Below are 18,421 nucleotides of genomic sequence, written 5' to 3'. Positions count from 1 at the left end.
ATAGGAAGCTGGAAACTGCTTCATAGGCCACAGGATGTTAATGGGAAGAGGTACCCTATGGCCTTAAGCACTGCACTCTGGCTTTCCCAAGCATGGTGCAGCAGGAGACGGACCCCTAAGGTTATCTGAGGGTCTTGGCCAGTGTCCCACATGTCTGCAGGTAATCCTCCTCCTTAGACTTTTACAAAGGACTTTGAAGTTTACTTGTCCCTAAACTGTGACCAAATTCTCCACCGGTGTGGGACGGCTTTCTCTTGGTCAGGAAACCATCCTCTCAAGAGGCTTTTGTCTGGAACCCAGGTCTTACAGTATTGCCCACACTGGTCTCAAACGCTGGGCTCAAGGGCTCCTCTGCCAACAGCTTTCTGAGAAGCTGGGCCTAGGAACTATAGCTTAGAATAATTATGTACATTAAACGAGATAATTATGTTTCAAGCCAGAGTTTTGCCCTCTATCTCACTCAGGTTAGCTTCCAACTCATGATCTTCCTGCCTCTGCCCCCACATGCTGCCATCTCAGGGATGCGACGTTGTGTTCAGCCTGCATGTGTCAAATTCTTAAAATCGTGCTAAACAGGTCAGCACAGCGGCTGAGTGGGTGAAGGTGCCTTGTGGAAGCCTGACATTTAGAGTTCCAGCCCCAGAATCCACACAAAGGTGGAAAGAGAGAACTCGCTCCATCAAGTTGTCCTCTGACCTCCACACAGGTACACTCCCCAGTGAGAAATGCTCATTAGCAAGGTGTGACAGCACACGTGTCTCAGGCTAATTGGACCATTTTCAGAAGAATTACACATGTGTCACTGTTGTAAAAACATAAAAAATAAAAAGGGTATCTTTTATCCCCACTAGATCCGGCACCACAGTGCCTCAAGATATCTGCTGGATATCTTTTTTTTTTTTTTTTTTTTTTTTTTGGTTCATTTTTTCGGAGCTGGGGACCGAACCCAGGGCCTTGCGCTTCCTAGGCAAGCGCTCTACCACTGAGCTAAATCCCCAACCCCATCTGCTGGATATCTTAAACCTCAGTCAGCAAAGCCTCTCACCCGCTTTGCTCCATCCCATATCACACTGCCGAAGGCCTTTCTCTGAGCCTGGCAGCAATCTCTCCTCCTCTCTAGTTCCCAAGGCAGGTTTCCATGCCAGAACCACACATCCCAATTCCATGGTGGCCCAGTGTCTCTAGTCGCCACACACTCCTTACACTTAAATTGCTACATGAAAGAACACACAACACAATAACCTCTGATCCAATTGATAAGATATAATTGCCCACCTAGACACACAAAGCCCTGCACACATCCATCCCTTAAGAACATTCATAACAACCTGTACAGGTACAGGGTGGATTCTTAACGCCAGCCTCCATATTCTCTCTTGGCGGCTTCTCCTAGTCTCCTCCTCTCTTCCGTTCCTTTCTCCTCTTCCTTAAAACTTTCTCCCGCCCATCTTTTCTTCTCGTCCAACGACAGGCCTCATTCTATCTTGTACCTGCCTCACCGTGACATCATCCCACATGTCATCAATGCCACTACCTGCTTCTAAAACCCAGATAGGCGCTGGACCCTCTGAACAGCAAGCTTCCACCTCCCTTCCCTAGCCCCTTGTGACCTGCTGTTCGGCATCGTTTCAGATGCTTGTGTAGGGTGATGGGGGAAGCACTCGAGACCTGTCCACAGTCTCCAGCCCTGCTCCTGGCTGAGCACACCCCTAGTCTCTGGCTGGTGTCTGAGGATGCTGAGTACTCCTTTTGACTGATGCATAGGTGACAACGATGCTCTTGCTTCCAAATCGGAGCGACTCAGGTCCTCTACTTTTCTTTGCTGATCTAACTAAAGGCTTGTTAGTTTTGTTCATCTTTCCAAAGAACAGATGGTTCTCTATTCCAGTCCTCTCTGGCGTGTATTTTCCCCATTTTCGTGCATGTGGTGTGTGCATTTGAATAGGTGTGGTGCATTCATACAGAGGCCAAAGGTTGATGTCAGCAACCTTCCTAGATTTTCTTCTGTGGTCCGGGGAATCGAACCCAGGGCCCTTCCCCATGAATACAGGACATGTCTCCGGCACCCAGATCCTGCTTGTTTTTAAAGATTGATTTATTTTTATGTGGACGAGGTTTTATTTACATGTGTTCATGTGCCACGTGTGTACCTGGAGGCCAGAACAGGGCACCAGATTTTCTAGAAGATACATGTGGTGGTGAGCCGCCATGTGGAATCCAATTCTGTCCTCTGCAAGACCAACGCACAAGAGCTCCTTCCAGACCCTCTTTCTAAAAATTATAAACATGTATTAACTCGTTTAAGAACACGCGCACACATGTTCTGACTGTTCACCACCATGCTGGTCCTAGGAAGCAGACTTGGGTTGTCGGGCTTAGTAATGAGGGCTTTCACCTGCTGAGTGTCTTACTGGCTTATGACCTGCCATTCCCTTCCCTTTAAAGTTCTATTAAGTTCGTTCTATCTATCATCTATCTATCTATCTATCTATCTATCTATCTATCTATCTATCTATCTCCTATCATTTACCCATCCATCCGTCTGTCTGTCTATCTATCTATCTCCTATTATCTACCCATCCATCCATCCATCCGTCCGTCCATCTATCTTCTATCTGTCTATCTATCTAATGTGCACGAGTGTTGGCTGCATGTGTTCCAGTGCCTGAAGAGTCAGATCCCCTGGAGCTGGGATTACAGGTGGTTGTGAGCTGTCGAATGCGGGTGCTGGGAACCAAACCCAGGTCCTCCCCAAGAACAGAAGCCTGCCTCTGGGCTCTGTCCTCCACACACGTCCCTGCCCCCTCCCCATATGTGTGTGGTCTTAGCTGTAGAGCCATCTCTCCGGCCCCATCTCACTCCCCAATCTCCCATCTCTATAGAAACCATTGTCTGACGCCAGCCGTTCAGGAGCCACTGGGGATTTAGCTCAGCGGTAGAGCACTTGCCTAGCAAGCGCAAGGCCCTGGGTTCGGTCCCCAGCTCCGAAAAAAAAGAAAAGAAAAGAAAAGAAAACAAAACAAGAACAACAAAGCCAGTGACCAGGCCATAGTAGAAACGGGATTTTAATATAATATTCAAGTCTAGCATTTTCTATTTACAACAAATAAATATTGCCCCACCCCAATCAGTAAACTTTTTACGTTTTATACAAATATCCAGTCGTCTTCCCCCTCCCCACAAACCTCCCATTGCATGTAGTCTTGTACACCCGGGACGCAGCGGTGGTGAATGGCACTTTCAGTGGTATGGGGTTCAATGCCAACCAGGCGGTCCATGAGAGGGCTTCTCTCTCTGATCCATGGGAGGGCTTGGGCTCGTGGTGGGCGAGACTCCCTCACTCTGTAGGCCCTGAAGGTGGAATCTTTGGTGCAGCCTAAGAAAGGCTAGGACCTCCATGAAGGTCCCAGGCCAGTGCCTATGGGCACAAGGAGAGAACGCAGTTGGCAGCCCCGCTGGGTGTGTGGGTGTCCTGGAGCATCTGGGAGCATGGGTGGCAGTGATCTGCACTTGGGGAGGTGACAGGAAAGTGTGGTGGACATTGTCCAGGGCAGGCGAGGCTCCATGCCCAGCTGGCAGCACCCCTTGGCAAAGTCAGCTAGTCCTCTGGTTGCAGAGAGCAGAAGGCACCTAAGGCGGTGAGCGGTCCCCGGAGGCCAGGTCAGCCTGTCAGTGGCAGGTGTCAATCCCGGCAGCAGGACAGGTTCGGGGTGAAAGTGGAGTCTGGGAGTAGCCTGGGCTGGCAGGAGGGCAGAGGTACCTGTGTGGCCTGGGCCACTCTAGTCTGTAAGTGCTTAGTCCCCAGCCAGCCAGCCAGCCCCTGGGAGACGTCCTTAGAAGATGCCTCTGGCAATCCTGAGTCCCTTCTGCTTCATTCGAGGGAGAGTGGAGCTGGCTCCATGCTTGACTTTAGCCCCCTTAGTGAAGGCCCGCTTCTTTAGGATGAAGTCATAGTTGGCGGCAGAGTTCATGGCATAGAACACATTGGCGTTCTCTGGAATTTTCAGCTCTGGTGGGAAAGGGACAGGGAGGGGTGCTTATGTGGCTGGGATGCCCCCACCACTGGAGAGCCTCCTCCCAGCAAGTCCTGAGGGTCCTCCAATCCAGCTCCAACAAGGACCTCTCCTGTGACTCCATTAGAGACTGATGACAGCCTAAGGAAGTCTCCCCACACCACCCTGTGGCTGTCGCTGCTGACTGGGACTTCCAGCCAGAGCAGGCTTCCTGGAATCCACACTGCCTTCCTTGGTGCTCCACTGCTACTCAGAAAGGCTTCAAGGGCCAGCAGAGGGCAGAACCTTCCTCTGGGTTCCATTCCCACTAGTCACCTCTGGCATAGAATCTGTCCATCCTTGCCAAGCTGGACTTGCTGCTCCTGCCGACCCTGTGTCTGACTAGCTCCTTAGCCTCTAAGGCCTGCTTTCTGGAAGGTGGCGGGGTGGGTGGTCTCCTCACCCTGAGCATATAACTGAAACAGTGTAAGAAGCTGAGAGAAGGTTTACACTATAACATCTAGATGTCCTGGGAGTTACTGCAGATGGGCAAATAGTGGGGGTGTTCAGCTTACATCAGCAGTGTCTGCAGCGACAACATGCGTGGGTGGCCTCTGTGGTGATGTCTCTCTCTAGCATTAACCTGCTGGGCATAGGCACAGAGCCCCTGAAATTCTCCAAGATCCTTGAGAATGGCCTGGTTCTTTGATTTATCTTTTTAATTACGGACATGCCTCTATGGAGGTCCACAGGAGGTTGTCAGCCAGCTGGTGTGTGCTGGGATCTTCTGCAAGAACATTACACACTGATGGCATTATAAGTGGTTGCAAGTCACCATGTGGGTGCTTAGGAACTGAACTCAGGTCCTCTGGAAGAGCAGCAAGTTCTAACTGCTGAACCATCTCTCCAGCACACAGTTTATGCTCTAACCACCGAGCCAACACCTCAGCCCAGGCTTATTTTTGACTCTTATCTTTCTCCTGTCTAGAAGACTGACTTGTCTGTGTGCTTTTTGCATCTTATGTGTGGATTTTTTTTAAAAAAAGATTTATTTATTACATATAAGTACACTGTCACTATCTTCAGACACACCAGAAGAGGGCATCAGATCTGATGATTGTGAGCCACCGTGTGGTTGCTGGGATTTGAACTCAGGACCTCTAGAAGAGCAGTCAGTGCTCTTAACCACTGAGCCATCTCTCCAGACTGCCTGTGTGGATTTTTTTTATAAAAGACTTACTTATTTTTATTTTATGTGCGTCAGTGTTTTGCCTGCATGTATGACTGCGAAGATGACAGATCTCTACAAACTGAAGCTAGACAGTGATGAGCTGTGATGTGGGTGCTGGGAATTGAACCTGGGTTCCCTGAAAGAGCAGCCAGTGCTCTTAACCGCTAAGCTATCTCTCCAGTCTCTCGTGTTTGGATTTTAACACGTGAATATTATTCCTGAAGTGCCTGCTTTCTTATTGACAATGTCCCCTCAGGCAGACCCATGCATGAGCCTCTCTCAACTCTTGCCTCCTGTGGGGAGGCCCAGCAGCAGATGCTGGGGCAGGGAGGAGACCCTGGGTGCCAAGGGCTGCCAATAGTTTGTGGTGAGCACCGTGGCCACACTTGGCTGCTACTGTGAGTTCTAGGGTCCTGGCCTTGGAGCTGGGGCAGGGGCTGGTGCTGGCCCACCCCTCGGGCACTGGCCTGCAGTTTGACGGACTTACTGTGGTCCTCTGAGATGATCTGCAGCAGCTCATAGTCCTCGGGCTCGTCCTCATCTAGGTTGTGTTTGTCCATGGCTTTCCGGATGACAGTCGGAGCCTTATCCTGGCTGGTCACCTGAATAAGAATGGGGAGCAGGCTATCAGGACAGGGTACAGTGGCCTAAAACAGCCTGCCACCAACTCCCACACAGCCTCGGGGAGCTGTGTGCCCCTGAAAACGAGAGGATCTGTTGATCCAGGAGAAGCAATAGTTTCCACTCCATGGTAAGGAGGAAGCAACCAATGCTCACCAATGCTCACCGCCTCCTATGTCTTGCCCTGCCCTGAGGCTGTGATGGTGGTAGCACAGGCTAGCTCATGGGGCTCGGTCATGGCCTCTCCCAGGTGAATGAGACTTAGCACCCTCCCAGCTCCTGGCACAGGGGGGCCAAGGCTCCATTGGGGTGGAGTACGTAGGGCACCTGACCCGGTGCAGCAGCCGTCTGCAGTCCAAGCCCTGGCAGGTGGGAAAGGTTCTCCCTGTGTGCCCATCCATAATCTTAGTGGATCCCACTGGTTCCACGTTCAAACAACATCCACACCTTGACGCCTGTGACTCTGCCCATGGCCATCAGCCTGCTTTGGCCCCTGCGTTCCTGAGCCTGGACTGCAACGGCCTCCTTTTTTTTTTTTTTTTTTTTTTTTTTTTTTTCTTTTTTCTTTTTTTCGGAGCTGGGGACCGAACCCAGGGCCTTTACCACTGAGCTAAATCCCCAACCCCTCCTTTTTTTTTTTTTTTTTTTTAAATGTATTCATTTATTATATATAAGTACACTGTAGCTGTCTTCAGACACACCAGAAGAGGGCATCGGATCTCTTTACAGATGGTTGTGAGCCACCATGTGGTTGCTGGGAATTGAACTCAGGACCTCTGCAAGAGCAGTCGGTGCTCTTAACCGCTGAGCCATCTCTCCAGCCCTGCAACGGCCTCCTAAGCAGTCGGCCTCTGCCTTGGTCAGCTGCCTATGCCCACGGCACACCAAGTCACCACCAGCCTCTGTTTCAGCCTCCAACAGAAAGTCAAGGGCCTTACAGGTCAGTGGGGTCCTGACTGACTGACTCTTACTCCCTGCCACTGCCTCGGCCCTGATGGGCTGTGGGCCACAGTTCCCTGGGGGCCTGGGTATCTGTGCATGTCAGCTGCCCAGCCAAGCCGGGCCCCATACGGACACCGGCTACCACTCACCAGGATGCTCTTGTACATGTTGCCGTTGTCCACATCCAGGCTGACCCTGATGATGCAGCAGTCGCCCACCTGCTGGTTGTAGAGTGGCAGTGAGGAGCTGTAGCTGCAGACCCCTGAGACAGAGCGCTTGTGGGTGCGTGTGGTAGACACCGGTGTGGTAGAGGCTGACGAAGAGGAGGTGCTGCTGGAGGCCGAGCTGATGCCAGAGGTCTCTGGGGACGACTGGGAGGCTGACTCCCAGAACTGTGGGCGACAGCAGTGTCAACAGCAGCCTGAATCATGAAGGGCCCCGAAGGCCAGCAGCCAGCTTTGGGGAGGAGGGGCCGGAGGAGGAGGGAGCATGGGTGGTCACCTTCTTTTCCTGGCCATCAGGAGACTCTGGAACAAAGCTCATGTTGATCTCCTCCACGTCAGAGCTGGATGAACCAGCTGAGTGCACACTGAGTGCGTCCGTGATGTCCCCGCTGCTGAGGTAGGGGCTGCACCGGAGCTGGTCACATGACTTGGAGTGTGCACTGCTACTGGTGCTGAGCTCCGTGCTGGGAGCCTGGCGGCTGCAGGAAGAAGCTGGCTTACTCTAGGGGTCTTCCCAGGGATGCCGACCCTCACTGCTCTCAGTTCCAGCCCACCAGTCCTGCCTTCCCTGGATATCTGAGGGATCACCCCATCTCACAGAGGTGAAAACCAAGGCCCAGACTGCTGATTCAGCTCCCTCCATGGCTGGCTGGTGGGTGCTAGGGTAGGGCCCAACACATACTCGCTCCAGCGCTTGACGATAGCTGTGCTTTTCTTGCTCCTCAGGGTGTTGCTGGCTGACTCAGACGGGGGCTCCAGCTCACACGACAGGTTGTAGCTAAGGTAGAGGTGGCTGTGAGGCTACCAGGGGCCAAGCTGGGGCTCCCATCGGGGCTAGCAGCTATCAGCAGGCACCAGTGAAGACACCATGACACCCCCCACCAGCCAGTGCCCTCACCTCTCAGCCTCGCTGAGCCGTCCCATGGCTCGGAACCAGGCTCCAAAGTGCTCCTCGGGAACAATGCTGTAGTTGTTGCAGGCCGACTGGAGCAACTTGATCTGGGCGATGACTTCGAACTCCTGGATCAACAGACAACAGCGTGGTGATGGGCCTATGTGGGTCTTTATCTACTTCCCCACTTACACCCACTCAGGCCCCTCCCTGTTTTCACAGTCCAAATAGCCAGTGTCTGGACTTGCACACAGGAGGCTATCCTGGATGTTATCACCCCAGCTCCCTTCCTATGGAATAGCCTCTGAAGAGTGTCCCAAATATCACCATAAATCAACATGTGCCTTGCCCAGTCCATGTCCCCATCCCCATCCCCTGAGGGCGGCAGCTCCTCACCTTCCTCCTCTTTTCAAAGTTGATCAGTCTCCCCTAGAAGACAGACAGCCAATGTCCGTAAGAAAACAGCACCTTCCACCACTCTAGTCCTGCCTACCTTCTGCACTACCACAGACACCCACTAGGGGGCAGGAAGCATCCACACCTGGTTCTAGGCACTAGCACAGGGGAAACCTGAGGGCGGAGGGTAGACATTTCTGTCCAACCCACTCTGTTAGAAGCCCCTGCTTGGCCCACATGCTGTCTGACCTTGGAGTGCCAAGCTTCACTCGCTTGCCCAGAGCCATCATCTGAGGGTCATGCACGACTACTCTGGCCAACCCTCTCCTCAGTTCTGCTCTCAGAACTCTGTAAAGTCCCCAAAGGGGCAGCTTTCAAGCTCTCAAGAGAACCAGGGCTCAGGGGTCAGTAGGGGGCTCTGTTCTCCCAGGCCTCAGGCCCTGCCCCTCAGATCCCACCTTGGTCCCGGGTTCACTCACATATAGATAGTCCTTCATGGCTGTGTCCAGCATCACCAGGTCAGTGAGGAATGTGCCCAGGTAGGGGACAGTGCCCTGGATGACACCCTGGGGCATCAGGTGGGAAAGAAGCAAGCCTCAGGGCCCTCTCCACTACTCACCTGACCCCAGCCCCACCAGGGCTTTCCATGTAGAGCAGCCCAAGAACCTTTGCTGCTTCCTTCCCAGGGTTCCCTGCTGCCCCCATCCCAGGCTAGCAACATCTATGACCCCTGCTCATTCATACCCTCCCCAAAGAGCTCTGCCAAGCCCCATCTCTGATAGAGCAACTGGTTCTTGTCCCCAAAGACATAGCTGGTCACCTTGCCATGGGAGCTAAGGGCCAAGGGAACCCCTTCCTCTCCCAACCAACAGGTCACTCACTGTCTCCTTCTGCCGCCTCTGGGTTCTCCTAGGGTTCATCTCCAGCGTGGCAAACTTGGAGGTTCCTTCCTGCCAGAGTCGAATGCGAAGTCAATGAGAATTTCTTCCTCTCCTGAGCCAACCTGTGCTCCAATCCTGGGCCTGGCTGGGCCAATGTGTCTGGCTGCCACACTGGTATTTCTAAATCAGTGTCCTATTCTAACACACATGGGGTAGGGGAGGGAGACCTGGGTCTGGCCTTGGTGCACCTCACCTTCGAAGTTCTTGGGGACAGAAGGGCTCAATTCCTGGTCCCTAGTGCCATTTTGACTGGCTTCCTGCAGCCTGGTGACCTCCTGCACACCCCTCATTTCCCTCAGACCTCATTGGGCTCCTGTGGGCTCAGAACCCTCCATTGGCAGCATCTTGCATGGAATCCCACGAGGACCCAAAGGAGTGCAGCCTACTGACTGGCAGGATGGTCTCTAACTGAGCTCTATCATAACAGGAGATGGATAAGGTGTCTCTAGCTCCTTGCTCCACTCCCTTCCCGGCTGCCCAGGTCCATTAACAGGTGCTTTGTTCTCTAAGGACCCTGGGCCCTGCAGGGCCACCTCAGCCTGACCTGTACAGCAAAAGCAGGACCCACTGATAATACTGCTTTTGTTTTTATGTGGAAGCTTCTAGGGTGAGAGAGAAAAGTGACTTCATTAGTCCCTGATATGTCTGAGCTGCCTGGGCACCTGTGGCCTCAAGGGACACAGCAAGTCCACCACCGTTCCTCATGCTGGCCAGCAGTTGCTGCCTCAGGCCAGAGGGAGAGCCACCTATGCAAGCATAGCTGCACCTTGGGACTAGATGTTTGGAATGGAGGATGACCCCCGTCCCAGGTAGCCTCTCCCCTGGGACAAGCCTGGCACCACAGAGACAGAACGGGCTGGCTCAGGGAAGTTGCCCCCTCTTCCATCGGCCATTGGTCTGCCAGTGGCTAAGGCCCAGCAGGAAGCTGCAGACCTGCTAATCCGGCTGCTTCATCTTCCCGCAGCAGCCTGGCTGGCTGTCCCCACTACATCAGATTACCAGAGGCCTACCGTTCCACCAAATGCCTGCCACCTGTCCAAGGAACAAAGCCATCCTCCCCTCCTGTCCAGTCCTGACAGGACTGGAAGTCAGCCAAAAGCTTGCAGTGAGGAACTGAAACCCTGCCATTTCCTGCCTGCTCCCCTTCCCCGACACTGTGGCTGCCACCTCACCTTGATGAGCAGCTCTCTGCTCAAGGAGTAGTTGTTCTCATCAGAGAAGATTTCTGACAGTTTCTGGAACACTCGAAAGCTGCCCCTGGAGGAGGCACAGAGTGAAGGCAATGGTTGGGAAGAGCGTGCACCAGGGCAAGCATGGTGCGTACCAGGGCAAAACGGTGGGGAGCCCGTTTTCCCGTACAGCAAAGATTCTGAGCTGCTGGAGAAGAATCCTAAACGTGGTTCCACTGAAGACCACCTGAGTATGCAAAACTGTGTTTTGCTTTTAGCTGGACAGCTCTGTGGCTGTGTGCAAGCACGAGACACTTGCCTGGCTCTAATCAGGGTGTGCACACTGAGCTGTGCCTACCAGTGGGCCCATCCCTCCATCTTTGCTGCTGGGCCTCACTGAAGGCAGAGACAGCTTGGGGTACAGTAGGGGTTGGGGACGGGGAGGCCTACCTGGAGACCTCTTCCCATGTCTTCTTTAGGCGGTGGATGGCATTGCTCTGTAGGGCAGAGAGGATGGCGTAGAGGGAGGAGAAATTCTTGAGCACCCTGCACTCCTGGGGACAAGGAGTCTGTGAGTGGAGCCCATGGACGAACTTCCTTAATGGCAGGAAGCTCCCAGAGGGCATGCCAGGGACACACGCTCACACAGCACCCAAGTGTACAGTTCCAGGAGAGTGCATGCCAGCTGTGTGGCCCTGAGGTCCCCAGGACCCCCCTATAGCCTACCCTGGCCACCTCGATCCAGTGTTCCACCACCCGGGCCCTGTCCGAAGCTTTCATACTCTGGTCCCCAAGGCAGGTGGTGATGACACAGTTGGCCACGTTGTTGAACTGGGCGACAGTGGCACGGATGGTGGGCGCGAGGTGCTCCTTGCCCTTCTTGTCCCGCTGGGACCAGATGGAGCCCAGGCAGTGGTAGGGCACAACTTTCTTGAATAGCTCCTAGGGAGGGGATCAGTGTCACTGGGCCCTGCACAGCCCAAGGCAAAGGCTGCAGCACTTAAGAGTGAGGATGCGTCTGAGCCTGTGCGACTCTCGCCCCTCCACCTGACTTCTGAGGGCACCCAATGCAAGGCAAAGTAGGAAAAATGAAGGGGAGAAGAAACATACACACAGCAGTGGCTCCTGCCTCTCATCTCAGAGAGCATCTGCTGCCCCTCCCCAGTGGGCACGTCACAGCCTGCCCTGTGTCCCGGTCTCCCGTGCACGGCAAGCACTTCACAATGCTGAGGTTAGGGGTGGAATGGAGGAGGGTGGCCCAGGCACACCTCAGCAAGCACTCCTCCATCCCTAAGAGGCCAGCATGCAACACGCAGTCACGCACGCACCCCCACACACACACGCACTCATGCACACACGCACCCCCACACACGTGTACACACACACACACACACACACACACACACGCACTCATGCACACACGCGCGCACACACACACACACACACACACACACACACACTCTTCATGACCACCATGGGGGTGGGAAATCAATGCTTTGGGTTAAGTAGAATGCCCTAATCACATGTTTGTTAAGAGTGGAGCTAGGACTTGCCCTGGGACAGAGGCTCTGAACCAGAAAACAGGTCTAGACAGCAGAGGACAAAAGGAGGCCTGCCCCGCCCCGCCCCCGTGAGCCACTCACTGCGTCCATCAGCGTAAACTGTTCAGCCACCAAGTCTGGAGGGAACAGCAGTAGGTGAGGCTTTGCACACAGTCCGTTCTCCGTGGTTTCAGGCAGAGGCCAGGAAGGCTCTAATGCAGGAGCGGGCACGGGAGCGGGCTCGAGGTGGAGGCTCTGTGAGACAGTGGGGTCCAGCTCTGGAGCAGGTGCGAGGGTTGGCTCAGGGTCTAGGGGCGGCTCCAGAGCTGGTTCTAGCTCAGAGGCTGGCGCCACCACCGGGCTGGATGCCAGTACTGGCACCGGGGCTGGCTCTCGGACTGGAGTGGATGCCACAGCTCGGCTGGGCGTCAGAAGCAGGGCGGGAGCTGGTTCTAGCTGTGAAGCTGGTTTCAGAGACAGCACTGGAGCTGGGGACAGGGCTGCAGGAGAGAAGATGTCCACTATGGCAGCCTTGTCCAGAGCATTTTCAAGACAGAGAATCACCAACTGCCAGAGAACAAAGCCCTGTTCCCACAACAAGAGGCTACCCCAGACTATGGTATACTACCCACTGGGTGGGTCCCAGGCTGGCTCTTGCTCCTGGCCCAGTGGTTGGAGCCTCTCTGTGGTAGAAACAATTACTGACCCCTCCTAGCAGGTTCTGTGTAGCTACCCCTGGCTCCTCACCCTCAGGCTCAACCTCACTGGGCTCCAGGTCCTCCAGCTGGGCCAGGAGAAGGTGAGCACGGCGCTCCAGGTCTGAGCCAGGCATGTTGAGCTGCACATAAGCCACCAGCTGCTTGAGGCAGGGAAAGTCCGGGGGTTGACAGAAGTCCTCGGAGTATTGGTCCAGCCAGGTGCCCAGGATGGAAGAGATGGCACTGGGGACAGGCAACAGAGTCAGAGGCATGGTTTCTCCTCCCATCCTCCCACAGCACCCTGATGTGCCCCCACCCACGTAACTAGACAGAGGCTACAGAGGATCCTACAGGAGAGAGCGAAGGCTCATCAATGGAATGGGGGGCTCTCCTGGTTCTTTAGGGAACCGTCCCCACTCCTGATGGAACACAGATGCCTCAAGGGTCTGTCCTCTAGTCTGCCATTCACCCAGCGGCGAGGGTTACCTCAGCACCTATTCTTTTTGAGCTGGGTGTGGGTTGCATTTTTCTGAGGGACACGGGGACCAGCTAAGCGCCCATTCCTAAGGAGTGAGGCTGCATGTCTATTGAGATAGGCTATACAAGGGAAGGATTTTCACAGTGACTGCTTCTCTCTCTCTCTCTCTCTCTCTCTCTCTCTCTCTGTCTGTCTGCCTGCCTGTCTGTCTCTCTCTCTCTTACACACACACACACACACACACACACACACACACACACACACACACACACACACACACCCCTCTACTCAGCTCCTTGAAAGTGCAGTATCACCCTGAATTCTATCTTCCTTCGGATACAGGAAGAGCCTTAGACCTCAGCCCAGCAGCAGGAACCAGATGTGTGGGGCCTATAGTTTGCTCAGCCCTTGTTCCCCAAACCTCCCCTCTGGACTAAAAGCCTACTTACTTTTTGAGTTGGTCCTGTGGTCCGCCGTCCTCACTGGAGTAGGGAAGGATGCAGCCATATCTAGAGGAGGCCGTGAGGGCGTCACATCTACCGTACCTGCTTACGATGTCTAGTGTTACTGGTCAACTCCCTGATGGGAATGGAGCCCAGGGAGGCAGGGACTGACTCTTTGCTCTTGTCACAGAGTTAAGTGCCTGGCAGCATGGCTAAGCACAGCAGATGTTTTAGAAGCTCAGGCATTTCAGCAGACCTGGGGCCTCTCAGTTGACTACCACAGGGCCATCCTTGCTCTGTGTATATCTAGGTTGAGGCCTCCTTCCTTTCTAGGTAGGGAACCCACTTAGCCTGAGGCTGAGGAGAGAAAGCTTCTCCACAGAGGAAGGGAAAGTCATATAAACCCCATAGGCCTTGACAGCCCAGGCTGGGGCCGTCCTGGCAGAGCCCATCTAGCTATGAGGATGCTTACCATCAAACTGGGGCTCAGAGAGACACAAGGCATCCCCAAGATGTAGCCAGGAGGAAGGGTGTCCCTGGGTCTGGAGGGGGTGCTCACCTTTTGAACAGCAGGTCTAGCACCTGCTGAGTGGTTGTGAAGGCTCTGTAGGTGCACAGGAATACGGTGACGTAGGAAAGGTCACTGCCCTGGAAGGCAGGCACCAGGTGTTCCACCAGCTTCTCCAGAGTACCGGCCTTCACCGTGCGCACCTTGCAAGTCTCGTAGAGGTTCAGAGCTGACTCATTCTCGCACTGGGGGAGCAAGAGAAAGGCACGGTCAGTGGCAGGGTCATATTCTCAGGGAAGCTCTGGAGGCTGGAGCTCGGATCGTTTCCTGTAAACCCTCCGTAGAATGTGGCCAAAGCCGGGACAAGAAGGTCTCTGATTTTAAAAAGCCTTGTATTTTCAAGCAGAATTTGAAGTATTGAACCCTTCAGGGTAGTTTCTTAGGTGACAACATTCTCTAACACACGCTTGGGGAGGGAGGGTGGGATGTTCCAGCCTATCCTAGAGGTGGAAAGACTGGCTTACTCCAGGGTCATGGGGTTGGTCTATCCTATCAAGACCCAGAACATTTCCTGGATGGGTTCAGTGCCCCAGGGAAGAATCACGCTGGGAGTAACAGCAGTGATGCATGGCAGCTGTGGTGACAGGGCTGTCTTCTGGAATATCATGTGGCTGGGTTAGGCTCAGCTTCTTAGCTCAAGGGGTCCAAAGACTTCTGAGTCAGAAAGGTGCAGAGCACTCTATGTTGAAGAATTTTGTCAACTTGATGTATCTGACAAAACTAGAGTCATCTGAGAGAAGGGAACCCCAACGGAGAGACTTATGCCGCCATTAGACTGCTGTGTACAAGGCAGGGAGGCATTTCTTAGTTAGTGATTGATATGGGAGGGCCCAATCATTGTGGGTAGGGCCATCCCTGGGCTGGTGGCCCTGGGTTCTATAAGACAGCAGGCTGAGCAAGCCAGCAAGCAGCACCCTTCATGGCTCTTACGTGAGGCCCTGCCTCCAGGTTCCAGCTCTCTATGAGCTCCTGTCCCGACTTCCTTCAGTGATGGACTGTGATGTAGAAATATGAACCCATGAAACCTTTTCTCCCCAGCCTACTTTTGGCCATGGTGTTTCTTTAGAGCAACAGTAACCCTAAGACAGGAGGAAGTTTACAAAACCTAAACTTCCATTCACTGGGGGTAAAGGGTAGCCTTACTATGTGAGAGGATTTTGGACTAGGAGGAAAGAGGGGAAGAGTGACATGTGAGGACAGGCATTAAACCCAGCAAAATATTTGAATATGCACTGCCTTATGGGAAATGAGAAGCAAAGTCAATGGTGTCTCCTCTCCCCTGTAGGTAGGTATGTTCACAGAACCTTTGAGCATGGGCTGGGGAAGGGAGGGAGGGAGCCCAGAGTTGTCAGAGGGACTGAGACCCTCAAACAGAAAACCCTGAAAAGGAGTTGCCAGGGCCACCCTCCTGGTGTCCGCTCCATACTTACCCCTAGCCAGCGCTGGCCCTTGGTGGCTCCTGGGTGTAGCTGAACCTTGCGCAGGGAGATGGAGTAGATGACCCCGTTGATCAGCTCCTCCCCAATCTCCTGCGTAGAGCTCTGGAAAGACAAGGTCCAGGAGTCAGGCCAGGACATCAGGGGTCTGCTGCAGGGAGATGGCACAGACGGGGCTCCTGGACTTCCAGGGTAAAGAAAATGGAGAGCCCAGAACTTTCCTCCCCACCTGGTTCCTCATGATCATAAGGCCAACACCTCAGGAACCTGCTCCTGCCTCGTACTGGACAGCCCTACCCCAGTATACCTGAACAGGTACTGTTATTCACCCATCTCAGAGAAGGGTAAGTGGAGGCCGAGGTAGTCAAACTGTCTTGTGTATATGACAGATCCTCTATCCTAAGGCCTTAGTATGGTCACAGGTGGCACTGACCCTCAGAAGAACCTAGTCCCCAGAGCCCAGGGCTTGGGTCACCCGCACTCTCATCTCTGTGCAGTCTGAGGTTCCAGGCTGACCAAGCACCATCAGGCAGCTCTTTCCAGCCCAGCGCTCGAGTCAGCATAATGGGTCTAGGCAAGGTGCGGATGCTGACCACATCTGAGGCCACTTCCTTCCCCTTCTGCTCATTCATGCTTCTGAGACTTGTTGAGCAACAAGGGGGTTCCCAGCTAGCGGCTGTTCTTGCTCACGTGAGTAGGGAACAGCAACAGTGCTGGGGATCCACAGAACCCCAAATCACAAGGCCTATTTGGGGAAGGAGGGAGTCATGTGGCTGCCTAGAGCCTAGAGCAGAAAGGAAACACTCGCTTCCCCTAAACCCCAGGCTTCTCCTTCCTGCCATCTGGGGAAGGGTTATAACTAAGATGGAGAGGATCTGATTCCTGGAAGCCAGTGGCTAACAAGAAGGCTCACGACCCTAAGCAATCCTGGCCCACAGCCCAGGGAACTTCCCTTCAGAGGCCAGTGGCACTGTCATCAGCTAACCTCTGACCCACATGTAGAAAGTCTTTCAGCAGAGAAAAAGGAGACCACGGTGCTGGAACAGCCACTGCACCGGCTCAGGCTGGAAGAGCCCTCCTTTCCCAAGGAGCCTGGCTATACCTGGCATCAACCGCAGAGTCAGAGTCACACATGAAGCTCCTGCCACGAGACGCTGGATTTCAGCCCAGCGAACCCCAGAACAAGGCTAGTTTGCAACAGGTTTTTATTGATGCCCACAGGACAGAACTCTGCCCTAGCCAGGCACACTGCAGGAGTAGCTGGATGCAAGCAGAAGCCGCCATCCCTGAGCAAGGATCAAGGCAAGGCTTTGCTCAGCCCCGAGCTTCTGCTGATAGCCCAGCAGCTGGCCTGGGCCCTGTGGGAGTGTCATGTGATCCCTGCACCCTTCCCCCACCTGAGGGGGGCCATTCTGCCAGCTGGATGGGGGTGGGGGTGCAGACAGACGCTGAGCGCCATGCATGCCTTCCTCTGGGGAGTTGACACCCTGTTGCACAGATGGGAACTGTTCCGGCCTGAGGAGCTAACCCCATGCACTCCGTTTCCTTCAAACAACCACAGCAGGAATGAACCAGGCCACCTCACCATACAGAGTGTAGGCCCCTTTGCACCAGATACCCAGAGAAGGCAGAGATGCTCAGGTCTGGTTAGAAAGCGACAGAGAAGAGCTTCTCCCCCAAGTCCAAGGTCCCTCTGAGGTTGGAAGGGCAGGGGCCACGTAACCTAAGGCCACCTTGGGCTACTTTTGTAGCAGGCAGCCCATGTAGGAAGTGTCCCAGGAATACTCAAGCAGTCCAGGGAGAAGAGGGGGGAAGCTGGCCTGGCAAACAGCTGAAACAGCAAAAATGTCTGCCTGTCTGCCTGCCTGCCTGGGGCAGGCATCCAAGGAGCCTTTGAGCTCCAAGGGAGGAATGCCACATGGTTGGCTGTGTCCTTAGAGAGGATCATCCCCTCCCACCCCCCAACCTCCCAAATGTGCAAGGCCCCCAGGGACCTGGGATGAAGCTGGTGGCTGTGTCTAACACACTTGGGGGTGAAAGTGTCCCCGGGAGTCCTGGGAGCAAGCTGCCCCCACAACCACAGTCTCTTGAGCATAGCCTAGAGCTCTCAGAATGGGGTGTGTCACCTGATCAGAGTTCTCAAGGTGGCAAGCTAATAGGATATATGTGACCAGCTAAAAGCGAGGGCATTGCAGGCCAAGCCCAGGACAGCAAGTAGCAAGGGGCTCAATAAGAATGGGATGCCAGGGGCTGGAGAGATGGCTCAGCGGTTAAGAGCACCCGACTGCTCCTCCAGAGGTCCTGAATTCAAATCCCAGCAACCACATGGTGGCTCACAACCATCTGTAATGGGATCCAATGCCCTCTTCTGGTGTATCTGAAGACAGCTACAGTGTACTTATATATAATAAATAAATAAATTAAAAAAAAAAAAAAGAATGGGATGCCAGGCCTGTGTCATCTGTCCAGTCAGACACAGGAAGCCTTAGCAGATACGTTGAAGCACAAGATCACAACTTCTCTCTCCATGTGCAGAGGCTCAGGAGATCACGGCTTCTCTCTCCATGGGCAAAGGCTCAGCCTACTTGGTGAGCCAAGGCGATTCCAACCTCACCATACCTACCTGGACCACCAAGTCACTCGGGTACCCCAGCGCTCCAGCAGGTACTGCAGACGTCCTACAGCTCTGGACACACAGGGACCCCAGGAGCAGCCCCATGCACTGTATCTCAGGAGGAGTCTCACTCCCCAGCTTGGCTTAGTAAGCTGGCCTTCGGCTGAGAGAGAACAGCAGCAGCTAGCAGGTGACATAGCAGGGGTTGCAGCTGACCAAGGATGGCAGACAACAC

At 54.0% G+C, this 18,421-nt stretch overlaps 1 protein-coding gene across 8 annotated transcripts in view; it reads right to left on the bottom strand.

Moving 5' to 3' along the window:
* Window positions 1-3,038: 3,038 nt before the first annotated feature.
* The window catches only part of Ralgds (ral guanine nucleotide dissociation stimulator), a 40,402-nt gene continuing 25,019 nt past the window's right edge, over window positions 3,039-18,421 (bottom strand). For 4 of the 8 annotated variants that reach the window (XM_006233752.3, XM_006233751.5, XM_017591589.3 and 1 more), the window contains exons 2-18: window positions 15,567-15,677; window positions 14,128-14,321; window positions 13,575-13,670; window positions 12,697-12,890; window positions 12,052-12,449; window positions 11,135-11,350; window positions 10,859-10,962; window positions 10,412-10,496; window positions 9,180-9,248; window positions 8,778-8,864; window positions 8,299-8,331; window positions 7,909-8,030; window positions 7,693-7,788; window positions 7,288-7,489; window positions 6,936-7,178; window positions 5,711-5,825; window positions 3,050-4,009 (exon numbers count right to left, since the gene is read on the bottom strand). In XM_006233752.3, the coding sequence (XP_006233814.1) occupies window positions 3,834-4,009; window positions 5,711-5,825; window positions 6,936-7,178; window positions 7,288-7,489; window positions 7,693-7,788; window positions 7,909-8,030; window positions 8,299-8,331; window positions 8,778-8,864; window positions 9,180-9,248; window positions 10,412-10,496; window positions 10,859-10,962; window positions 11,135-11,350; window positions 12,052-12,449; window positions 12,697-12,890; window positions 13,575-13,670; window positions 14,128-14,321; window positions 15,567-15,677 (2,541 nt within the window). In that variant the 3' untranslated portion in view covers window positions 3,050-3,833. Of the gene's footprint in view, window positions 4,010-5,710; window positions 5,826-6,935; window positions 7,179-7,287; window positions 7,490-7,692; window positions 7,789-7,908; window positions 8,031-8,298; window positions 8,332-8,777; window positions 8,865-9,179; window positions 9,249-10,411; window positions 10,497-10,858; window positions 10,963-11,134; window positions 11,351-12,051; window positions 12,450-12,696; window positions 12,891-13,574; window positions 13,671-14,127; window positions 14,322-15,566; window positions 15,678-18,421 lie in introns of all 8 variants that reach the window. The other 4 variants (XM_006233753.3, XM_063283357.1, XM_063283354.1 and 1 more) reach the window with 2 other exon arrangements.

This window comes from Rattus norvegicus, chromosome 3, assembly GCF_036323735.1.
Source record: "Rattus norvegicus strain BN/NHsdMcwi chromosome 3, GRCr8, whole genome shotgun sequence".
NCBI lineage: Eukaryota > Metazoa > Chordata > Mammalia > Rodentia > Muridae > Rattus > Rattus norvegicus.
The sequence above is the reverse complement of the archived record's forward strand: the minus strand, read 5'-3'. Positions and strand labels throughout refer to the sequence as shown.